Below are 24354 nucleotides of genomic sequence, written 5' to 3' on the forward strand. Positions count from 1 at the left end.
TGGGGGTCACTTTAAACAGACTGCACAGACAGGAGCTGTGAACACATCATTCTGCCTTAATGTGCTCATATAGCCTAGATGACATAGAGAGAATTGCATGATTGTAAAAGAAGGCAGCACAAGTCATTGGAACGTAAGTTAAAAATAAAAGTGGTAACAACTGTCATTGACTCAGACAGGAAGGTTTATATTCTTCCACGTCGGTTGTTGCTATTGCTGGATTGGTATAAGGCCTACAAGTGAGTCTAGATATGAGAAAGGTTTGGCCCTTTCCAGCTTGTAGGACTTATTTCATCATAATGATGAGCAAAGGTAGTGACTGCAAAGATTTTAGGGAATTAAACACCTCTGAGGGTTCCTAGAAAGCAGTCGAAGAGAAATGTTGGGAGACTGCACTGGGTTTGGGGTTTGTTTTTTTTTTTGTTTTTTTTTCCTTAACTCCTTATATTCAGATATTGATCAGTGGAATAAGGTTATTGAGCAGCTGGGAACACCCTGTCCAGAATTTATGAAGAAACTACAGCCGACAGTACGCAACTACGTTGAGAACAGACCGAAGTACGCTGGCCTCACTTTCCCCAAACTTTTTCCAGACTCTCTCTTCCCAGCTGACTCAGAACACAACAAACTCAAAGGTATGTCTAACAAAGGGACGTGGTTCACGCGTGACTGCTACAGTGCAATGCAGGTTTTCCGATTTTTCTTCTATCTAGCTGCACCCCCTTTTAATGCCATTAGTTTCAGAGACGTCACTGTGTTTTTTTAGTGTTCAGACAACGAGACAAAAAATTGTAATTTTGAAAAGGGTGTTTAGGGCTTGGGAGAAGACAAGAGGACTGCAGCTTTGATATTTGCAAAGCTGGAATCCCATCAGGCTTTTACTGGAGGCTATGTTCACTTTAATATGAGAAAAATAAAAGAGGGACAAGTGAGAGAGTCATGTTTTTAGCCAGCGGGTGGTCCTCATGAAAATGATCGTGAGTAGTCTCTTTCTAAAGGTTAGACACGGTGGCTGTGAAGACCAAATGGGTCAACCACAGATGACTGTATGGGTTTTATTTGGCTGAGAGTCAGCCTTCAGAAGAGACTTTTGTAGAACCTAGCACTTGGGCAGGCGAGGGAACATACGTTATCACAGATTACTATGTCAAGCTTTCATGGTGTTCGTTGTGATACGTGTGTGCCTCAAGGAATTGTGGTGTTCCATAATTCCCTTTCTTAAACTTGCTGTAACCCAAAGGAACACCAAAACTTCCATTTGAAGATCTCAGCACTCATCTGTTTTAAATGAAAAAATAACAGATCAGCCAGATGCCTGCTGAATAGAAAATAAAGATGTCAACGCCATCAGCCAAAACGGTCTTGAGGTAGCCGGGGTTTAGTATCTGTCATGGGCGGACCTGTTATTTTGGAAAATGCTCGGTTTTGGTATGTGAAGCACAACACTATCTTAATTACAGTGAGACTAGATATACTGCTTTATATACTATGAATATAGTATATAAAGTGTACTGAGTATATACTGTGAACGTGTGTTTTGGTGATTTTTGTCGTACACTGAAGCTATGATTAACTGGAACAGGACATTGACCTTCAATTGGAAACAGTGATTAATGTGTGTGCGTTTAATATAGAAGGGATTTCTAATCACAGCTCTGGAACTTCTACAAACTTGTGCTGCATATCAGTTCTGCACCCCGTGAGTACTTCGGATTGCCTATTAGGGTGGCGTGCAGTGTTTTTCACTTGCTTGAAAAGTGAAATGCAACGATGTTGCATTTGCACGTCGTTATGTTACCCAGAATACTCTTTCAGTTAACAACTGTTTCATAGCAAGGCTGCTATCTGAGCTCTCGGGGCAAAGTGAAAGGTCTGAGTGAATGCTTTTGTATACATTGAATTTTTTACTTCTACAACAAAATTGACTACTGGAATTTCACTGGATTCGGAGCTAATGAATAGGAATGAGAGCCAAACTGTGGTGTTATCTCTTGGATACAGAAAGCACTCACGTTTGAGCACACTGTTTTTAAGATACAGTCACAAAACAAGAAGCAGTGCATGAAAAAAAATCTGCTTTTGCATCGTTACATCCTCCCATGCCCCACCTAAATATTTCAATAAATAACGTTAACAGTTTCAATAATATTTTTGCACTTAATACCATTTGTCTTTTATTTTCTTTTCATGTTCGCTATTGCGTGAGGCTGAGTGAATTATTCCAAACATGGAAGAGCTTAGATACTGCATTGGTAGTAATATTGCAAATTTACGTTGTTAATTTTTTTGACATGGGTTTAAATCATACTGCATTTGTTACAAACTCCTGACAGTAAAAAACAATTTGGGTAATGAAAGAATCGATCGGTCTGTTTGGCACAATGGGCTACGTTATCAGGTAAAATAAATCAGTGCTACATTGTAGAACTCCCAAGTATATATGAGGCTGTGCATTTTTGTAGTGGTGGATAGTGTGTCCCGTTGATTTCAACCTCATAATGTGAGACAACCAGGACCTGGGCCATTCTGTGGTATGTTTTACATGCCAGTGAATTAGAGACGCGCCAAGGAAAGGGAGTTCCGTGCCATCATGGCTAGGTTGCTTCTAGTGCCTGACCTACCTGCCCTGGGTATGTCTGCATTTCAGCCTGCAGTTTCCAGGTGCCAAGGAGTTTACTAAGTAATCTAACATCTTCTAGATGCTGTGCTGTGAGGAATACCGTCACAATAGCCCTGCACTCTGCCAAGGAGGAGTCTACTTTCAAAGATCTTTAAAATCTCTCTTCAACTGAGAGAATACTTTCTGGCATACTTGTTCAGTATTGACGAGAACATTCTTGATGATATGACAAACCTCCAAAGTTCTACTCTTATCTTAGAACTTGCATTGTTTTTCTAGGGGAGGCTAGATGTGTCTCTCTCCCTCCCAAATAGATCCTGGCGTGGAGCAGAGATTGGAAGCTCAGTTTTGAGGGGGTTGTTTGGGAGTGAACTGCCAACAGCTGAGAATTCAGCATGCTTGATACCAAAGGAGACCTCCCTATTCCTTGTTTAGATGACCTGCTTGCTTTCTCTTAGTGTCAGTATAGGTGATGTAGTTGGCAGGGGAGAGGAGGACGTTGTACTATGTATTGATTCTAGATGTTCTTGCTTCCAAAGGGCTTCCCTAAGGAATGCCTCACAGGGAGCCAGGTGAAAAATTTAAAAACAGTAAAAATATCACGTACTGCAAAACCCTTTGTTATGTTTTACATTTGAATAAGCTAGATGTGACGTTGACTTCCAGGGTCATTTGTTGGAGGTTGGAACATCCAGAAAAGCTGGGTGTTTTTCTGAGCCATCTTAAGAGTACCTGTAAGTTTCAGGTTTTGATTTAGAAGTGCAATGATTTTAGAGTTCAGTTATGATAGCTTTTGTTTTCCGGTCCTGGCAACAATACAGAGACCTTAGGCTTACCTTACTTTTGCATATTATTCATGCCTGTACATGCAATCTGCATACAACATGTAAAATCTCTTTGAAGCCTTTTAAGAGATTTACGGTAGGCAGCCCTGATGTTGACTCCCTTTCCAGTGAATCCAGCATAAAATAATTACTGAAGAACTCTTGCTATAACAAGCAGGGGCAGAAATACATACAAACAAAGCCCAAAGAGAGGGGAATAAACTACCTTTCTTTCAGGTCTCTTAAAGGATTGTGTTAAGTTTTACTTTCTTAACCCCATTAACCGTCCTCTGGAGGTAGTGATTTTCTGTGCTAATACTGTGTTGTTCTGATTTCATTGCTCTAGCCAGCCAAGCCAGGGACCTTTTATCAAAGATGCTAGTCATTGATCCAGCCAAGCGAATATCAGTAGACGAAGCCTTACAGCATCCATACATTAATGTCTGGTATGACCCAGCAGAAGTGGAAGCGGTAAGTGAGACGTGACTCTTTACTTCAGATTGCAAAATGCAGATGTGGTTCACAGATTCCTACTGTTAAACAGCAGCTTGACACCAAGTATGCTACAAAGAAACAATGTTGTTATGACTGTGGTGGTCTTTGGATTCATGCAATGCTACATCTGTAGAGACAGGATATATCTTTTTTTAGATGAACTGGCAATAGGTGGGAAAAGCAGAAATACTTCCAGGCACACAGAGCCGTTATCTGCTCTCTTCTAGATGACATGCCAGTGACAGGGAGAAAAAGCTTTTGAACCCAGTAGCGCTCTCCTGGTTTTCCAGCTATGTAACTCAGTCTGACAAAAGATGTTTTGTTTCTCTGTAAACCTGTCCTTGTGAAAAACGGCAAACGCAGTTTCTCATGTTTATGTTGTAGAATACACGTGGAGAGGAGGAGAGTCAAACAAAACAATATAAAATCCTGAACTCTAGACTCAGGAAAACCTTAGTGGAACATAAGTTCTTGCTTAAAATGGAGCAGGGACTAACATGTTTTCCTAGGCCATGGTTCAGGGCTCAGTGTCGCCTAGACTGTGTGCAAAAGGAAATGGAATTTTTCTTATCATCCTGTTAACGCTCTGGGGACCTACCGGTACACCCTAATGAAGCAAGGACTGGCTGACGATACCAGGAATTAATGCTATCTGTAGGTGGGGGGGTTGGACTAGATAATCTCCAAAGGTCCCTTTCAACTTCAGCTGTTCTGTGATTCCATGTACTTCAGTGATATGGGGCAATATGTGTAGGTATATACGTACAGATGCTCCCCGTAGTACTAATAAGTAATAAAAAGTGAATGTAATAGTGAAATTAAAATTTTGTTTTGGGTATCCTTTCTCTTACTGAAAGAGTATGACTTACAGATAGCCTGAAAAATAATATTTGTCCAGTCAGTCAGAGACTGTTTTATTCCTTCCTGTCCGTCTCTTCTCCCTGGGTAGTGAGAGAGAAAGGGAAGCGGGATCAGACCAGCCCTGAAAGATGAGGAATTTTATACTTGGTTATTTCTTTTCTCCCTCTTCTGCAATTTTAATTCTTATTCCATTCATGGCAGTGCTAAATAAACACCATTCCTTTATAATTAGTATTATTTTATATATATGCATAAAATATAGTGCAATAATAATATAATAGTATAGTATAATAATAGTATAATTAGCAGCTTGCTAGTGTTTGGGTTTTTTTTTCCCCTGTGGAAGTAGTGCTGTGTGGTTTCTGGAACATGCAGTATCTGTAAGCACTTCTTCTGAAGTATTGCATATCAAGGTGGTTTGTATCGTTATTAGTTGCTCTTGACTAAGCGTGTCAAAGAAAAAAATCTGGACAAATTTTGGGAGCGAAGAAATACTTTGGGTCTTTTCAGGACAGAAAGGCAGAAAAAATACAAGCATTAGGAAAAAAATGTTGATGTATGAAAACAGAGCTAAGTTTTTCAACAAGTTTGGAAATCTTACCTCACACAATAGGAAAGTAAGACACTGAACCTTGCAGAATTAAACTGTTGCTGTTTAGAAACCTGGTCCAATTCAACATATGTTCCATCTCAAAAGAGAAGCAAACTGAACGCACAAAAACGGATAAAATTTCAATTGCATAGATTTTTTGGAGTGTATGTTACTTAACAGTACTTCATGGGGTTTAGTTCTGCTGTCTAGAGAGCCTTCCATTTTTATGCCCTCTTGTTTTCTTACAAAAGTCTGTATGTCAGTCTGAAACGTAAACATATGATATGTTGCTGTAATCACAAACATGGGACGGTTTACTCCCAGACATGCCTATTTTAGTTCCACGGGCTTCTTGCAGGTAGTATTCTATTGTCAGATATTTCTGTTACATTTTTATATTTCCATGCATTTCTTAATGTAATTCTAAGGAACTTCTCTAATTTGAGAGCTCAGACAAGACTTTCAGGCGCTTGATCTTAATACCGTCTTCTGTCTTCACCTTCCTGTCGGAGCAACGCTGTCCAGTTCAGGGGCAGTTAACTCCATGGTGTTGCTTCGTGTAACTGGAAAAAGAGAGTACTGTTTTAGAAAGCTTATGAGCCAGTGTCTTCTTCCAGCACAGTGTAATTCTTCTCTCCCTAGTTTGTTTTTAGATCAGGTCTCAGGGATCTTATTCTCTTTCCTTGTTGCATACTTATTGTACCGATTTGTCTTGATTTAAGAACGCCTTTGTCATTGTTGCCAACGCAAAGAGCAACCACAGCAGGTGGAAAACGTGACCGTTGATTGTTGAACTAATTCTGCCTCAGTCACATTGACCATATTTGACCTGCATTTTTATTTACTGTAAAATGATGGACGGACTGGGATCTAATGAGCCCAGTAAAGCTCTCAAATGCCCACAGTAATTAGGTTCTAGTTTACTAAAGTGTTTGTCTCTGACCTGCACCTCATACCACCATAGATACTTTACAGACTTGGTGCCACATGTTATCAAATCACATTGCCCACGTTTTCACTGTTGCCACATTCAATTACTCAGGAAATGACTACAGAAGGTGCAAAGCAGCGGAAAACCAAACTATCATTGCTGCCATAGTACCTCAAAGCACAGAGAACGAACGTCCTGTGAGGAAGGAGTAGTGTCTTTAAACGTTCAGCAGTAAAATGGCTGATGTTGTCCCAGTTTTTGTAGTTACGTCTTTGTCTGAATTACATCTTTTTAGATGCGCTCTGTTCTTTTCACCCACGTTGTTCTCTGCACAATTATCGCATAGTTAACATCGACTGAGCTGCTTTCTCCATCTGTCCTAGCTTCCAGGTTTTCTCCTCCAAAACATGCTAGCTCTTGTCCATAACGCGCTATAGAATCGTACTAACTTTAGCTATAAATACTTCAACAGTGAACTGTTACTGAATTGATGAGATGCTCTTCCCTCTGTGGCATGGAGATCCTTCTTCTCTTTGGATTACAGCAGATTGTAAAAAAGGAAAGGTTCAGGCTGTGTGCAGCGTAACCTAAATAGGAGAATATGGGATGAATAAATGCTCGTTGTATTTTTCAAATTACAGAAGGAGCCTGGCTTCACTTAACGCTCCTCACTTCTCAGATCTCATTTTGAGAGGGAAAGTTAAACTAGAGGCCCTTCTTTTTACTGTTCAGAGTCTACTGAATTCTAGATTTCCATCTGTTCATGCTGACAGGCCTTCAGTGGCTAGCTGTGAATCATTTACTAATTATTTTCTGGAGAAGGCTTATCTCAGTTGGATTTTGTTTGCGTCTCGAGTCAGCTGTTCAAGTGCAGTCAGTCCGTATTTGTCATCTACGTTATCTTGATGGAAGAAGTTGTTGTTTCTCAAAAAGATTCATGAGAGATGTGATGCACTGTTCTCTGTATTGGTTTATTCAATACAGCTTAAAAAAGAGTGTCCTGAGACTCTGTGACTGTTAGTAACATGGCAATGCCTCTAGGAGAGGTTGGTTGTTGCTGCACTGTAAAGTTGCTTTTGTGCTGAGTACCATGCATGTTTTAACTTGCTGCTCCTGGCTGAATGCTTGACATCAGATGGGCTGTTGGTTCTTTACAGGGCAGCAAGGTACCTGTATGTGATAAAATTCATTGATGGCAACACTAATGGTACAGTGCTTCAAACATGAAGTAACTTGTTACGTCTTGGTAAAAGCTGTGTCAGAGGGCACATCAGTCAGTGTCCATTTTTCCGTATCTGCACGCTCTGATCGTAGGAACGTAGTGTAATATCCGAAATACCTTTTGAAGTACCTTGTGCAGCTGTAACACTGCACAGAAATTGGATGTCTTAAATTATTACAGTTTTGTGCATTAGTTTATATTCTAACATAAGCTCCAGGCTATGCTTTGTTCTAATACCGTTGTTCCATTTCTGTGTTCCTTTTTGTAGCAATTATGCGTTATTAGGGTATAGGATAACGTAGTGAATCACTGTCAGGAGTCTTCCTGTCTCTCTCACATAAATACTTAATTTAAATGTCCTGCTTGTTGCAATTCCAGGAGGAGATTCAGGATCTAATTCAGTAAACGTTTCCTAATGCTATGGTTAATGCATGTCCTGGGCAATGTGAAAATGCCGCTCATCATCTGTATTTTTGTTGGATCATGCAAACCTTGTAAGGGTGGAGGTGAGAGTTAGTACTCATCATAAACATTTCCAAACAAACTAATTCTTTGAGAGGTACTTTTGCCGATCCGTTTAATTATCTGACTCTCGTGAACGTTTCTGTGCTGAGCTAGAATGCAGAAGTAACGACAGGGTGCGTCAGTTGCATGGAGAAGTATTGCTGGAATGAGATGGAAAAGCCCAGAAAGGATTTCCTGGCTCATAAATGCTGAATTTTAAAATGAAAAAGGCATGATTCTCAATATACAGAACAGATGGCAGTGTGATTATTTTTAGATCATATACATCTCAAGTTTCCCATTCCAGTTTGAATGCAACAAGTCATGTTCCCGTGTCTTGGGAAACTGTTTTATTAATGTTCGTGTGTGCTTTGAAACAATCACACTGGCACATTTCGTCAGTGAATCTTGTGCAGTGAATCCAGATCAGTGGATCAGGTAGATCAAAATTGAGTGGATCTAGCCCACAGAATTTTGGCGGGTGGAAGTGGGATCTGCCATTGCACCTCAATTCTGCAGGTGAACCCTGTTTCTAGGTGTGAACCAAAATACGACTGTAGATCCAGACACTGTTGGAACAGTGTGATGAAACTCTCGTGCTACTAGTCTGGATCCGTTTTGTTCACAGACTATGGCAGTTTGTGAAGCTTACAAAATGCCTTATGGGAAAGGTAAATATGCATGCTGATCGCTCACTGTTTCACTGAATGCAGTTAAGCATTAGTCCCAGCGTGGTCTCAGGGTTTTTGTGATTACATATCTTAGCTGTGTTTGGGAGCTAGCTTTTATGAACGAAGAGCAAAAAGCAAATGGAAGACTACTGTCTGAAAGAGTTTATTCCAAACAGTTAGCCCCATTTTTCTTTGTCATTTATTCATGAGCACGTTCAGAATCTGTGTTCATAATTGGAATTAGCTGACAAACGGTTTATGCAAACATATAACAGCGTAAGGATTTCATACAAACTCTTGGAGAGTGTGCTGTTACAGATTTTCTGTTCTCAGTGTGTGATAAGTTACCTGATGTTGCTTGTGCTCCCCGAGTGGAAGATTTCCAACCTGAGAAAGAGTTTCTGTGCATGAATAGATGAGATGCTTTCTCTTTCTGTAACAGTCTTACAAACTTACGTAAGAGTAAAGTGATTGAAAGAGACTGAGAACATGTGTAGCGCAGTAGCCAGTCTTATTCATACTAAGGTATTTTACAGTATTTGTCCAGTTCTTCTGTCTCTTAAAGGTATTCTCTCATGTTTTAATTATTAGGAGACTGGGCTATTCTAACCCTTTGCTGTTTCAGTTACCTCATTAACCAGATAATGAATTTTGCATTTGCCCTCTCTGATTATCTGGGCAGGGAGATGGAATGAGACTCCTGTTTTTCATTCTCTTTACTTGCTTTGCAATTAAATTCAAGAGTGCCATTTTTAATCTATAGACCTTTAAAAAAATTCAAACGCTTAAAACATTTTTGAAGCATATTCTCCCTTGCTATCTTTAACCCAACATGATCTTTTGTTAAAATAGGTTTTAGCTGGCCATTTGTATTTTACGTGTCACTAGAAAAAATGCAATTATTCATTAACAGATTTAGTTCTTTTTTCTCCCTTAGTTTTGCAGATTTTCCTAAAAGTAACCGTGACTCTTACTACTTTGCAATTGCTTGGTTACTGCTTTTTACAAACATGCTGTTTTGGGGCCTATGAATTTTTCTGCAGTTATATTCAGCGAGTCTTCTCTCGTGTCAAAATCTGGCTTCTGTGATGGGTATTGTCCAAGACACATAGATTTCTTTTTCCTGTCTGAGGACAAAGCTTTAAAAACAGAAATTTAAGAAAAGCATGTTATCTCTGACTCATTAAAAGCTGAGCACTTTCATTCTCTGTTGGCTGGGTTGTGACCTGAACTCAATAATATCACTCTGGGTGTAAAGAACAGGAGGATCAGAACTTGTCTCTCAAGCAGAGGGATCAGGAGCACTTTACAGAAGCTTAATAGGTACTAAGGTATTGTTAATCATTTCCTGTCATCTTTTACACAAGGCAGTACCCTGTATTTGGTGATGTATCTGGCTCTTGGATTTTAAATAATGGCTTTGTCGCTTCCTGGCGAAGGGAGAACAACAGCTGAAAACCAGATTTTAAATTCAGTCTTTTCCGCTCAGAGACGCACCAGGTAATAGCAGTGGTTTTTGCTTTGCCTTCTCCCAGGCTGACCCTCTCTCTTCCTAGATGGGCGCTTCACCTCACTAGCTTGCATCTTCAGTAGATTTGCATCCCTTTTGTGGGCTGGGTGCCAGAGAGTAAAATGGGAGCCTTAACTGTGTCCTGCAAAGTGGGCAGGCGAGCATGTGGTAGAGAGAGGAGTGGGAGAGAGGATGCACTAGCAAAGAAGTATATTCTGCTACTTCCTTGGGGAAAGTCTGCCAAGGACTGGCTCCTGTCCTCACTGGACTCCTGTCCAGTGAGTTCTCTGTTAATTTGCCCCGTGGCAGGCTTTTCATGGCATTGCCAAATCTGTATGGTGCTGCCTTGCTCTTCCACAGATTTCCATGGCAATGTTCAGGCCAGAGAACTGGGCAGCAGAGTGATAGGAAAATTAGTAATGGAGATCAAGCCTTTGGTCACTTCTGCTGTAGCACAACAGAACCGCCCACTGGTTTTCTTAATTGCCCCCCCCAGACTTACAGTCCTGCGCTGTATTGCTTCTGCTCCCATTTACTGCACTAGTTCCCTTTTCTAGCATTTGATGAGCACTTTTTCCATACGGCGAGGACTTTCATCATGTGACTAGAGGATTTTTTTAGCTGCTGAGGTTTTCTTTAAGTGTTGTATACCTTTATTTGCTGATGGGAACCCCTGCAATTGGTGAAACTTCCCCATGGCCAGCATGTTTGTGAAGGCAGAAATAAGATGCAGATCATGCCCAGGCTATGTAATAGAGCAAACCACGTGTAGTAGGGTTCTAGCCAGCATCCCCAAACTGGGAGCCTACTCTTGAGTTTCTCATCAGTACTTGGAGAGCCATCTTGCACGAGTTGAACATGTAGAATGCACAAACTAAAACAAAACAGAAAAACCCTAAACAACTTTAATTACTTGAACATGCAATAACTTGAGCTGGCAGTAACTGGTTCTGCAGTAGGATTGCTGCCTCTTCTATTCTTCAGTAGAGAGATTTGACTGATAAAAGGAAGGTGATGATCTGGAAATTGGAGTCTTAATGCGAGACTTAAAATACAAATGCAAAAAACTTTACTAACCCACAAGCTCCTTCTCTCATCCTGGCAAGTCTGTAAGACTAGGACTCATTTCACTTAGTATTAGCTTTCCAAAAGGTTAGCATTTAGTTGAGGCTGGTAATCTAATCTCCCTCAGGAGTGAGTGGAAAGAGACAGACCGCCTCCTAAGGGCAGTTCTTAACCTGCTGTGGGCTCACTTACTGTAATCTATTTTGGGATGGTTAATTCTATTTTTTTAGGTGTGTTTTTCCATAGATCATTGATGGATCATAGGTAAGTAGTTTAAATTGAACCTGCCTTCCATAGTGCATAATATTAGGCAGGATTCCTCCCACTATCAACGACTCTATACAGTAGAGATAACACTGAAATTAGGAGGATAAAAAGGTAATAAAGAATATGGTGTTTTCAAGCATTATGGCAATGGGAGAGGATTTAGTTAACTTAGCTGTCTAGTTAGATTACTCCCTCTCCCCAGTAAATCACTCCATCAGAAGCAGCTAAGCGTTTACAGTGCAATATTCATTTGGTTCAGAGGGCTAGGAGGAAAGGTAACTGAAAGCATTTAATGTGACGGGGGAATTTCCAAGTGAGCTGCTGCAATACCGTGAAGTGTCAGCGTATGTTGGAGAAAACAGTGAAGAGGAGTGAAGAGCACTGAAGACAGTTTGGAGAATAAGCAGAGAATTTGTGTCAAACTTTAACTTAGAGGTAATGACCCTCTACATCTGCCCAGATTTACAGCATTATGTGTGAGGGACAGATAAAATAGCTCTGTCCAGTTAAAAAGCACACTACTCTGACAGTTGCAATCCCCTTTTATAAGTCTGTTAAAAGTTTATGGTCTTTCGCAGGCTATGTGGGGGCAATAAAATTATGACATGTTGTTCTAATGGGCAAAGACTGTAACATGAGCGGGAAATGGCAGGAACGCAACACCCTTTTTCCTCCTGACATGTGCAACAGGATTAAACTCTTCTGGTCTGCCTTGAATGCCGTGTTGTGACACCCTGAAAAACAGAGGAATAAAATATATGATTACATGTGGTCCTTGCTGTTCACTAACAGCATGAGGTTACACTGTGTTCTGACTCTCCTATAGACGTCTGTGTAAAAACTAAGCACGTTCAAAGCCCTCAATAGCTCTGAAGTTGTTATTATCATTTCTACATTTAGAAGCAGGCTTTGCACGGTTTTTAAGCTTACCTGTGGAGTGAGCGGGTGAATGGCCAAGCTAGATTTTGGATAAGGAAGAAATTCTTATGTCTAACATAGTAACCTAGTTAGATCCACGTTCTTTTGGGCCCACCCATATTGTCACAGTATCCTTGAGAATAACATTTCGGGGTAAGGGTCTCCAAAAACTAAATTGTTGCTCTGAAAATCATTTTAATCCTTTTACTCACTGTTAAGGTGGATTTCTGTACTCAACCAATTGCAATTAAAACATGTATTTTAAAAATCTGCAAGCAAAACAAATCTCTATAGATAACATGCGTTTATGTGGGAATTCCCAAGATTTTAGGAATTGTTGAAATCTGTTGTCCATCTTTAGATGATGTTTCTGGTAGCAATCAGCACGTGGTGTTTCGGAAAAGTCCAGTAAACTTGCCCACTAAAGAGCCATGGGGATATGCTAGCTACTGTAACGTACACCTTCCCCAGCAGATTCCTTTTCCCTAAATAAGTTCTGCGGTTACGCCCTAACGCAAAGATTAAATAGTAAAAGTTCTTTCCCATGTCCCAGCACTCCACATGAAGCGTCTTACTGACTTTCCCCCAATCCCTTTCAGAGATAGCAATGCAGACAGGCAGAAGATGTTAGGACTAGTTTTAACACTAGTTTAGCAGTAAGACATACGTTCCAGCAAAGAAGGTTAGATTTCAAATTTTGTGTGAGAAATGGCTTTTCAGAATATCAATAAGCATTGCTTAACTGGAGTTACTCCGCAGAGAGTTGTGACCAAAGCAGCTTCCACATCAAACGTCAGGCATGGTAGCCAAAAGGCAAAATCCATTATCACACCAGCCGTAACAGGTGTATATAGGGCATCCGGTCATCTTGATGTGAGAGGCAGCAGCTGAACTTTTAAATGGAGTATTCCGTCCTTAATGTCTCTTCTTCCAAAGGGAATCTAGACTTGGGACAAAACCTGGATGAGAGCTATTATTAGATTAGCCCTGATATAGAATGTTCTTTGCCATGAATTTAAAGTGTAATTTTGCATGAATATTTATTCATTGCCTTCTTTCAGTAGCGATCTCGGTATAGAAGGTGCACAATCAATTCACAGCATTGCTTTGCACGCATATGTCGCAGGCTCATAAAGTTTTGCAAATATTTATAGCACTGCTGAATGCAACTTCTGTCTCACAAGAAAGATGTCCGTACACCTGTTCTATGTTGTCGGGAAAACAGAGTTCAAAGAGGGAAAGTTTTATTTCCTAAAATTATACAAGAAATCTACTGTAAAAGCAGAATAGGAACCCGTAGACCTTACTTTCCTGATTTGCGTTTTAGTTTTGGGGTCATTCTTCCTGTATGTTCGGAGAAAGTATCTCCGTTCCATTTCTAAACAAATACTTAAGTTTATTACTCTCATGTTATGATATTTACTTTACCTGCATAACAGCATTTGGACTATTATCATGAATAAATGAGACACATGTTACCTTCTTTCCCTCAAACTGCTCTGTTCTTTTTTTCAGGAAAGAAGGTATTTCTAACCTCTCTTCCCTCCACATCTAGCCTACTCTGTTGAGCAGTCTCAGTAGCTCCCTGATGACTTATTTCTCTTCTGAAAATGGTGTGCTTGAGACTTTGTTTGCATTTACACAGATATCTTTTTCTGAAGTTGCTACACCTTCTCGTCTCGCATTGAGATCATCCATGATTAAGTCCCAAATTTGGTATTTCCTTTTTCACATATACCCTAATGTTTATAAGATGCTGCCTATATGCATGTCAGTGTTTTATCCCAAAATGTTTAAGTTGTCCGTGAACAGAGTGCATTCCTAGATAACGTTCTCCAGAATAGCTTCAGAATTGCCATCTAAGTGACCCTGAAAGTAACTTTCTCAGCACTTTTGCTGGTTGTCCTCTAGGATGTTATTGGCTTGAGCTGCCTGTTTCCAGTCTCATTCTTTTTGTATTGTTGACATTAGAAATGATTTTGAGTGAGAGAGACACTTGCTTATCAGCACTGAAGTCACATTCTTACGCAGAAATATTGTTTTCTCTTCCTCCATTTAATTTTTCAGTTGCTGCCATTTCATAAAAATTTAGTAGTTCTGGGGCAAAACAGTTTGCTTGCACATTTCTGAAAGATACCGTCTTAGAAGAATTCATATTTTGGGGCAATTGTTGAGGATTTCATCTTAAACATTCTTTTCTTCATCCATAAATGATTTGGAAATGACTTCCTTTCGGGATCTTTGGCCTATCAACCTGATCTCTTATTGCTTACTAGCTGGGAGCTGTTGTTGCCGTGGAACTGTTGTGTTGTGCCATTTCACGTGAACAAATCTAGTATCAAAATTTGCCATAGATTATTATCTGGTATTTCCTGTTAACTGATTTCAAAATGTATCTTGGAAGGTATTGTTCCCATAGCTATCTCCTGTTATCTGGTATACAACATCTATTAGAAGAGAGTTCTTAGAAAGTTGCAGGATCAGAGCTTAGAATTTTTATTTTCAACTATTTCTGTATGTCGACAGAACATTTTACAAAAGAGCTGCGTTGGAGGGGGGCTTTTTTTTCCCATTATAACTCACACTGCTTTTTTAATTGGTTTATTTTCATAGCACTTACATTTCACTGGGGTATCTTTGCATCTGGGACCGCTCACCACGGGCTGGGTTGTGAACGACCATGAAGGCTCATTTGTTGTTCTGTGCGTGCCAACCTATGTGTTAAATTTTAGTGATTTGATGCCATTTCCTGCAGTGCTTGTGGAAAAAACTTGGTTCGTAGTTCTCAGTCCAAAGTCCTCTCCCGCCAGGATATAAACTGTTACTCCATTGTCTTATCCCTTTGTGCATAAACTGTCTATGACCAGCTGTTAAATATAAACGGCTCAAAAGTAATTACAAATTGCATAGTTTACCATGGGAAAAAAAAGATCAGCTTTCTCTTATTTTGCCTGTGAGTACTGAGCATTCCTGATGACTAAGAAAACACTTTGGAGTGCTCTGTGACCTTATCAAGTAACATATCAAAGAAGGGATTTTTTTTAGTGTCATTTTCACTACGTGTGACACCTCGGTGGCAAAATCGAGGCTGTCAGGCTGTGTGGCTTTTCTGGTTTTCTTTTCTCTTGCTTTGGCCAGTGTGAATTCAGACGTTGAGTATAACCTCTGTGGCTATCTGCCACAGATTTTTGTAATGATCTCTTTACAAGGTTTGTTTTTTTGCTTTAGGTCAGTGATGCACATCTGTTATCTCTCAAAAGAAGTTTGCAGCTCTGCTTTGTACATGGTACGCAGATATTTTCTCTAGTCAGCTATATCTATCCAGTAATAGCTGATTAATTATGGAAGCTGAACAAAGCTTCTGCAGCAGTCTTTGTTAAAGTAGTAGTTATAGAAGAAAGAGGCATTTGTTGTCTTTTTTTTCCTTTCCAAACCAAACCAAAGCTTTCTCCAACTTGTCATTTTCCATATGTACAAGCTGTTCGGCAGTCTGCAGCCAAGTAATCTGGGCTCCTGCTGCATGGTATCCTTACAGTCAGACTGCTTGGGAGCAGCTCAGACCACAGTTTCTTTGATGGAAACTCTGGGCAGAGTTTTCCAAAAGGCTCTGCAAAGAGTCTGAGGAATGAACGGGCACCGAGGCATCTCTTCCTTTATCCCCATAGTGGGACCTTACCCAGCTCGCTACGAACTCCCTGGGCAATACTGGGGTAAAGGCAGGGCCCTTGCTGCTTTCCCCTGTAGCTGAAGAGTCTTCAGGCCCCTGCTGTGAGCACCCCTGTGTACTTCGGTTTGCGCTACAAAAATAAATAAATAAACAGTATTAGTAACACAACCTAAGTTGTAGCAAAAAGCCAAGGAATTTTTATATGCACCTTTTATGGGGGATCTAAGCCGTTTAACCTCACGCCATTAATTTTTATAGCTTCCATTGCCTCCGGAATTTGTATGTTGCTAACTCTATCATCGCCTTTGTACGGTGCTTCGTAACTACCAATCCAGACTCTGTGATTCTGGGAACAGCTGCAGAATCAAGCGTTGCTCCAGCCAAGCCTTCTAAAAACAGCGAGTCCCAAGATCTTCATCGTGTTGGCCCTAGCGCTGCAGAGTCAGGGACAGAGAGGGCAGAATTTGTTCAAGTGTTCGTTCCCTTCCCTTCCCTTTCTCACAGTAGCATCGAAAGCAACCCCGTTTGCTTTGGGAAGGTGAGAATACATCAGCCTCGATGTATGTTTTGCTTTATTCACTAGTGAATAGCTTTTCCTCCCCGGATGTCAGAAAGATGATTTGTGAATCCAGTTATCTCTATCTGTTTGTCTAGTCATGTGAAGGAAATTGCCTTTCATTTTTCTTTTTTTAAGAAAAGGTTCTTAAATTGTGAGAGATCTAATCAATTTCTATATTTTTTGTTGTCTTTTATAATTTTTGTTATAGTCAATGGATATTAAACACACTGCAAAATTATTTTAATAATCTATTTGTAAAATGTGAAAAAGAAGAACTGTTGAAGCAGCAGTGATTTATTTCAGTATATCCAAAAAGTATGTAATTCCTTCCTTCTCTTCCCCATCTAAAAATAGATTCTATTCTTTGTTCTTGTTGCCAGTTCATTGCTTACAAATCCATCTGATGTAGGCAGAAAATGGCTACCTTAAAACAAAGCGAGATGCTGCCACCCATAGGATTGATCCACACTCTGCTTTGCTTTAATCCTAGTTCAGCTGTCCTTTTTCCCAATCCTGTGTAAATTAAACTATCTAAGTCTCAGTCAGGATGGGCTATATGAAAGATGTATAAGAATTTCTAAAATGTAACTACTGTATTCTACGATACCTGTAGCAACACAGAAAATGAATAATGATGAGGTCAGTCATTTTCTAAACCGTTTTAGTTAGATGGGTAGCAAAATTGTTTCTAGGATCCTTGTAGCAAGTAAAGCGAAGACTCGAGTCAGGGGCCCATTTCACGTGCAGGATCCAGGTATGGCAGCTGCTCTGTTTGCTCCATTGCAGTGCCAACCCTTGTATTACAAACCTCCTCTCCTCCCTCTAGAAGCTGTTAAAAAAATGTAGTCAATAAAAATTGGGCGGTCAGTCTGAGGGGGTACTGTCTGGGTTGATACTAACGTATTAAGCTCTGTAGTTCCCGTTGGAGAGGATCAGGGGAAAACAACTTCATTCCTGAAACTGTTGTGGTGTTCTCAACTCAACTTTAAGCCTTGGAATCAGTGAAATTATGTAATAAAGACTTCTTTCCTTCCATCGAGAAATTTAGATGGGAAAGCTTCACTGCGAGGCTACGTTCTGGGATGGGATTCCTGGGGTGAGAGTCCTGGCCTGGCATGTCGGTGGAGCTCCATCGACCTATATTTTGCACAGACTGTAGAGGTTATAGATCCTGCCTGTGTGAAGATGAGAGATTTATTCATCTGATAATCACACTGAATATTCATTACCCTTCACTCTCATGTTCCTGCCAAGAGCCATGTTTTAGAGCTCTGGGTCCTGCTATCTCGCAAGTAAGCCTCTGCAGTGTAAGCACCAATACAGCATTAGGACCAACTCAGCAGCTGCAGTTTCTGGCATCCTGCACTGTGAAGTACGGCATTCACTTGTTCACCCTTGACTGTCTTGATAGCAGACTAGGAATTTGGTAACCAGTGAGATTTTTCTGGGCTCTCTCCCTGGAAAATGCCTTCAGAATGTGTTAATCTAGGAAATAATTACTGCTTTTCTAGCTGTCTTTTAACCAATTATGCCCGCTTAAGACATTGGCTGAAATAAATTAGAAGACATAAGACGAAGGTTTTGTGATTTTGAGAAACGTGGCCAGGAATGTGTATCGGATCGCTTGTTCCTTTTGGTTCCGTAATTTGTGCGTTTGGGGATTAAAGCACAGAAGGAATCTGTCCTCTCCTTTCTGGCTCGGAGAGAAGTACTCAGTTTTTTCTTTGGAGGATGCAAAAAGAGTTTTCTTGCTTGTTGGAACTGTTTTACCCACAGCATATGCTCTTTACAAGGCTTCCACTGAAACTTATAGAGAAGGTCCTTGTAGGATATTCTTACCCAACTTCATTTATCGGCTTTGCTTCCATCTCTCTGACAGAGAAGCGGTGGGTCTGTTGATACGATTCAGACTACAGCTCTGCCAAATGCAGTCTTCCCCCACTGCTTCACTAAGCTGTCTGTAACTCTCCTGTAAATTCACAGGCCCCCAGGCTTTTCGTATCTTCACAGGTGCCCTCCGCTTTCCCTCAGTTGCAAATGCGTGCTGTAGGGTTTGCAGAGTGGCTGAGCAGTAGTCCATTAGGCTCAGGTGGAGGAACGGAGATTACCACATCCCGCTGGTCAGTGGTGAGAGTCACCCACACTCTTGCATAGCATTCAACTTCCTGGTATCAGGATCAGCAGAAACAGAGCCCTGGGGAGACTGCAGACTGATGGATTGATTGAATCTATCTTAAGCTTCAGGACTGGCTAGAATAAGGGGCAGAAGCAGGCTATTAGGTTAATTAAGAGTACAGCTATGCTGCTTTTGGTCTCAGAGTTCTTGTGTGGTTGTGTCTTACCTTGCTGACAGAGCCAAACCTTCAGGTGCCCTTGCCGAGTCCTGGCACTCACTTTAAACTTAAGGCACAGGTTTCAGCTTCCATCCCCTGCCTGGGGGACAGTGGGTTTCTCACATACCACGGCTGTTGGCCCACGCCATACCCACGCTGACAAAGGCACTCGGTACGGAAACACGCATGCACTGTGGCACAACTTAAGGCTGTACAGCTCCTCTCCCACGCTGTCTTGCAACAGTTTCAGTTGTCCTGGATTTGAGGTTGCGTGAATTGTTAGCCCCAACGACCTTGACTCCAAACGAACAGCTCGTATTTTCTGCTGTCAGGTATGAGACTTCGCAGTTCAGGACATCCCTTAATTCCCTTTTCTTTAGCCCCAACACCAAAGTCTCACTAAGGGATCTTCTTTTGTTTTCAGTGTGTTTGTCTAGTCCAGCAGTCATACGGTTTTTCTGTGCCGCTATATGACTGAGCTATTACTTTCTCGATCATATCTGTAGCATGCAGATCCCTTAATGGACCGATGGTCTTAGAGTCCTGAGAGCAAATTCTCGGCTTTTTAGTGAATCAGAAAACGGCTCGGTAGGTGTGTTCAGTAATGGAATGTGTTGAAAGGGACGCAAAAGCTGTGTGCCCAGGACGAAAGTTAGTGGACGTACTGATGAGCAAGTGAAGCCTTGTAGATGGTGTTTCCTTCTTTGTTAGATATTCATATCTCAGACGTTGAAAGAGTTCAGTAGAATGAAGAAAGAGAGATTCCTTTGCTTTTGGACTGCTGCATTTGGCAGCAAACATCAGGAGAGACAGTGAACACACTAAGTTGTTGTCTGCTGAAAGCAGGTGTTGAGGGTCTGAGGAAGCTGTAGTTGCCTGTGTCTCTGTAAATTTCAGGACCTGCAACTTCTGTGACATTGTCAGCAGCTAGAAAATAACAACGTAAAAACTCTTTCTGGCCAAGGTGGAGTTACTTTGGGTCCTGTTTCAACTGCAAGGACCATGCCTGTTGTTTAGAAAAGGAAAAGGGAGAGGTATTGTGATTTCTTTTACAAAAGGAGTTTATCTCCAGAAGTGTTAATTCCTTTAGTATTCATGTGTTTCATGTGATTTTGCATGCACAGGATGGATGAAAAAAGAGAGGAGAATTTATCTTTACTTAAATAAATATTTGTAGTTATTTATTTACATAAAAGATAACCTGCTAGTTAATTTTGTTTCTCTTCTGCAGCCTCCTCCTCAGATATATGATAAACAGCTGGATGAAAGGGAACATACAATCGAAGAATGGAAAGGTAACCACAGCTTAGAATTATATGGGAAAGAGTATTTCTGTGGCAGGTAAGCCACATCCCACTACCAAGTACAGCTGTATAAAATTCCTTTGACGTGAAGAATTTAGCCCTGTAAGGTACTTCGGCAGCAAATACGTAAGAAATATCCTCATTGCCATCATTACCTGATTACCCAGGTTAACATTAACCCAGGAGGTGTAGATTCCAACGCTCGATTGAAATCTAAGGAGGTCATCTGAGAAAAGGCTGCTGTTCGGCAGCACAGCATGTCAGGATTTTTCTCAAAGTATTGAGAAAAATTGAGACTTCTTAATGCAGTGAGGTACATTTTTGTGCATTCTCACATTTCACTTGCCGCTGTGCCGTATGAGCTAGCATTGTATTCTTGTGCTGCTTCATTTCTAGATAGTGTAATATTAAACAGTCTCTTCTAGTTTACCCTATTTGTCTCAATTCAGCCCCAAAAAAGGAGAGGAGGGTTAGGGAGGAGAGAGGTCTTAGGCAAGCAGAGCTGTCAGACTCATGAAAACAAGGTAGGGCTGAGCAAGTGAGCCTGTGGGAGTGCTGTGACAGAGGAATGTTAAGCTCCATTCCTTTCCAGTTGAAGAAAAGGTACCAGAGAAGTATAAAAATTAATATAAAAAAACAAAGCCCAAACTGAGTATTGCTGTGAGTAGTACATGGACAAAAGTTGGTTTAATGTTTGTATTCTGTCATCACATAATTACCTGGAAAGGTTTCTCTACAGTCTGTTTGAAAGAACGGTACCTCTGGCCCATGTTATTTCATTAGAACGTGTTACATAAGTGGTCAAAACCTTCCCAGTGTGTCTGTGGCTTCATTTTGGAATGAGGTGTAATCTGACTCATCTTTTTTTTCCAGCAGGCTAAATACATTCTAGTAATAGCTACCTAATAACGCCAGACTTTGAGTACAGACTGTTACTTAATTGATATAGGGAATGGCAGTAGAAAAAAGGACAGGCAAAAGAGAGGAGAGAGGAGGAAGATCAGTTAGTGGAGTAGAAGACAACTCATTTACAATCGGTTGCATGTATTTTGAAAGCACTGTTTGTGTTCTGTGATTTTTTTCTGTTTCTGATCACGGGCATTAATTCCTGTTGTAACTGTTCCAATTCTGTTTTGCAGAACTCATCTACAAAGAAGTTATGAATTCTGAAGAAAAGACTAAAAATGGCGTAGTAAAAGGACAGCCCTCTCCTTCAGGTACTCAGCCCCATTGAATAACCTCAATGTGTTTTCCACAGTGACAAAATGGGAATGGAGGCAGCTGAACCTCTGGGGCTACACCAGCTGTTATGTATGCCAAGTTCAAAAGTTCTTATGCAACATGGTGATCATGATGGGTTGAGCTTGATTAACTGAACTCCAGTGTCATATTAATACTTAAAAATCGGTCTATATGTAAGGACGTTGAACCCGTTTAGGGTAATTTTTTGTTACCGAGCTCATGTTGTTAGAAAGACCCTCCAGATATTCCCTTATTGGCATTATGAAAAGCACTCCATGGACCCACTGACTTGTGAAATGAAGTCAGACACAAACGTCGTTAGGGCAACAGGTTAACTATCGTGCTCCAAGCTGTGGAAATCAGACACACAGGGCAGCTTGGATGTACCCCTGTAGAGCCCCAATCACATGATTTGCGTCCCTTTATATTCCCTTTTTCCCCTACCAAGTCCTTTCCCTTTACCATCCTCATCCTTCACAAATAAACCCCTGTTTACCCTTTCCCATTGGCTCACATTCTGTTCACTTTATACGCTTGCTTGGTATTTGAGACGCAGTTGCCCTAGTAATTTCTCTGGAGAGATGTGTGGTAACGCTGTACTCTTATGGATGGGGAGGCTTATTTCACACTTACTACAATAATGGTTATTAGATGGATAACAGGACTAATACTCTGCTGGTCTATAAGAGCAAAATTGTTGATATTAGCGTATATCCGTCTGTTTAACACGGAATTCTGCACACCTCATAAACATCATGTGATGGGACCTACTCTGATAATTTATCCTTTCAGAAGTCTGATAATGTTAGAACGACTTGATTATGAGTTTGGTTGGCACTTCAGTGAGAAGGGAAAGCTTTTTTCAAACATGGACTCTTAAACTCCTGTCACAAAAATTCACAAGCAAGTTTTATCTGAGCAAAATTTACATCATGAATATTTTCACAGAAATGCAAAGCGTGACTGCAGATAGATATTTGTGAAAGTACGTGTTAAGTGGCAGACTTGAAGTGCCCAGGTTTTAAACGTATTGTCCCAGTCATACTTATGAGTAAAACTTCTGCAGAATCTTTCTGGAAACTATAATTGTTTAATTCAGCGTCTTCTACGTATTTTAATTCAATGAGGTACATTTTTGTGCATTCTCACATTTCACTTGTCCTTGTGCCATATGAGCTAGCCTAACGTTTGAACAAGAGTGCATCATTAGTAGCTGATGGGACAAAGGGAATCGTGATGACAAGGGAAAAAGTAAGTTAATACAGTGCTGGCTGGTGATACTAGAGCTTTAGCACTGCACCTGGGTTTTGACTAAAATAAAATAAGAGATGGAAAGCAATTCACTGTGTTTTTGCTGAGCAGCAAACTAAGTGGAGGACATGCAAATTTAACTTACAGAAATATTGTGCCACCGTTGAAGATAAATCTGGGGCTTTGAAAGGTATTTAATAAATCCTCCTTCTTTAGTATCGCTACCCTATAGAATGGTGGTTGCAATCTGATTTATGAGGCAATAGCATTATATTTGCTTGTTTCAGGAATTAATTTGTGAAGACTACCCAGAGATAGCCTTTATATAGTTCACATTCTGTTTTTCCCATGTGGAAGGTTTTTATTATTTATTTACGAACATTTTTGGACACCCACACGCTTGCAATTTCTTAAGTGTTTTTCTTTTACTGTTCCCCTTTGTTTTTATATTGCTAGGCAGAAGCAAGTATAGCAACTTGGAAGTGTTGCTCTGAGATGAGGCTCTTCTGTGGCACAGTAGCTTTCCCATTTTCTGTGACTTTGTGCCACTTAACTTGCTCAAAGTTTTGAAAGAATGACGTAAAACAAGTCACTGTTTCTGAGCATGAGGGAAATAATGGAGACTTTACCCACTAAAAGATATATATGTACTTGTGTTTCTAATTTAATAAATCAAACTACAGAATGGCCAGAGTTCAGGGTTCTTTTTTAAGAAACTAGTCTCAGATAGTCATGGTGGGGTAGGAAGGATTTCTAGATCATAAAGGATACCTGATCAGTAGTGATGGCCTGGTTTAATGCCTTTCTACTATAGTAAAAAGAAAGTGGTGCTGTGTAGTCTGTATCCTTCACGCATCACCCATCTAACCATTCCAAACAAATGCAGTTTTGTTCAGAGTTGGTATATCAGCCTTCCCATTTTACTCTTTTAGTTCCTGTTTTTGTTGGTGTATCAGCCACATCCTTCACACATCACACATCCTTCACACATCTAACCCTTCCAAACAAATGCAATTTTGTTCGGCATTGGTATATCAGCCTTCCCATTTTACTCTTCTAGTCCCTGTTTTTTTGTTCCAAGGAGGAAATTCTGGTTGGCACATTTGCCACGTGTAAACATGTTTGTAGGTGAACCTCCACAGTTTGTTTTATCTTGATAGTCCAAGGATTCAGATTCTTTTCAACTTCACTGTGAGAAACAAGCCTTACAGTTTTGAATGTGCAGAAGCATCCTGTAGTCAGATTTCTTAGCGGGGATTTGTAACATAGGTATTTTGCTTGTTAAAATTGCCCTAAACATTACCAAAATGCGGCCTAAAATTTAATCTCTAGGTGCTTAGCCCGGACTTGTTAGAATTTAAGAGAGAATATGGCCAAAGAAACCATACTACTACACAGCAAGGGCTTAAACTTTTTACAGCTTCCATTGCTGAGCAGATGTGGCATGTGCCATTAGCATGTAATAACTGAGCTATTAAACTTCCTATAGAGCAGGAGTAATGCTGAGTTTTCCTCTGT

The 24354-nt window shown here is 40.5% G+C and overlaps 1 protein-coding gene across 7 annotated transcripts in view; it reads left to right on the forward strand.

The window, feature by feature from the left end:
- The window catches only part of MAPK10 (mitogen-activated protein kinase 10), a 187861-nt gene that overhangs the window by 154031 nt on the left and 9476 nt on the right, over positions 1 to 24354 (forward strand). For all 7 annotated transcript variants that reach the window (XM_068941439.1, XM_068941435.1, XM_068941432.1 and 4 more), the window contains exons 10-13: positions 453 to 635; positions 3791 to 3915; positions 20271 to 20334; positions 21483 to 21560. In XM_068941439.1, the coding sequence (XP_068797540.1) occupies positions 453 to 635; positions 3791 to 3915; positions 20271 to 20334; positions 21483 to 21560 (450 nt within the window). The remainder of the gene's footprint in view (positions 1 to 452; positions 636 to 3790; positions 3916 to 20270; positions 20335 to 21482; positions 21561 to 24354) is intronic.

This window comes from Struthio camelus, chromosome 4 (genome assembly GCF_040807025.1).
Source record: "Struthio camelus isolate bStrCam1 chromosome 4, bStrCam1.hap1, whole genome shotgun sequence".
Taxonomy (NCBI): domain Eukaryota; kingdom Metazoa; phylum Chordata; class Aves; order Struthioniformes; family Struthionidae; genus Struthio; species Struthio camelus.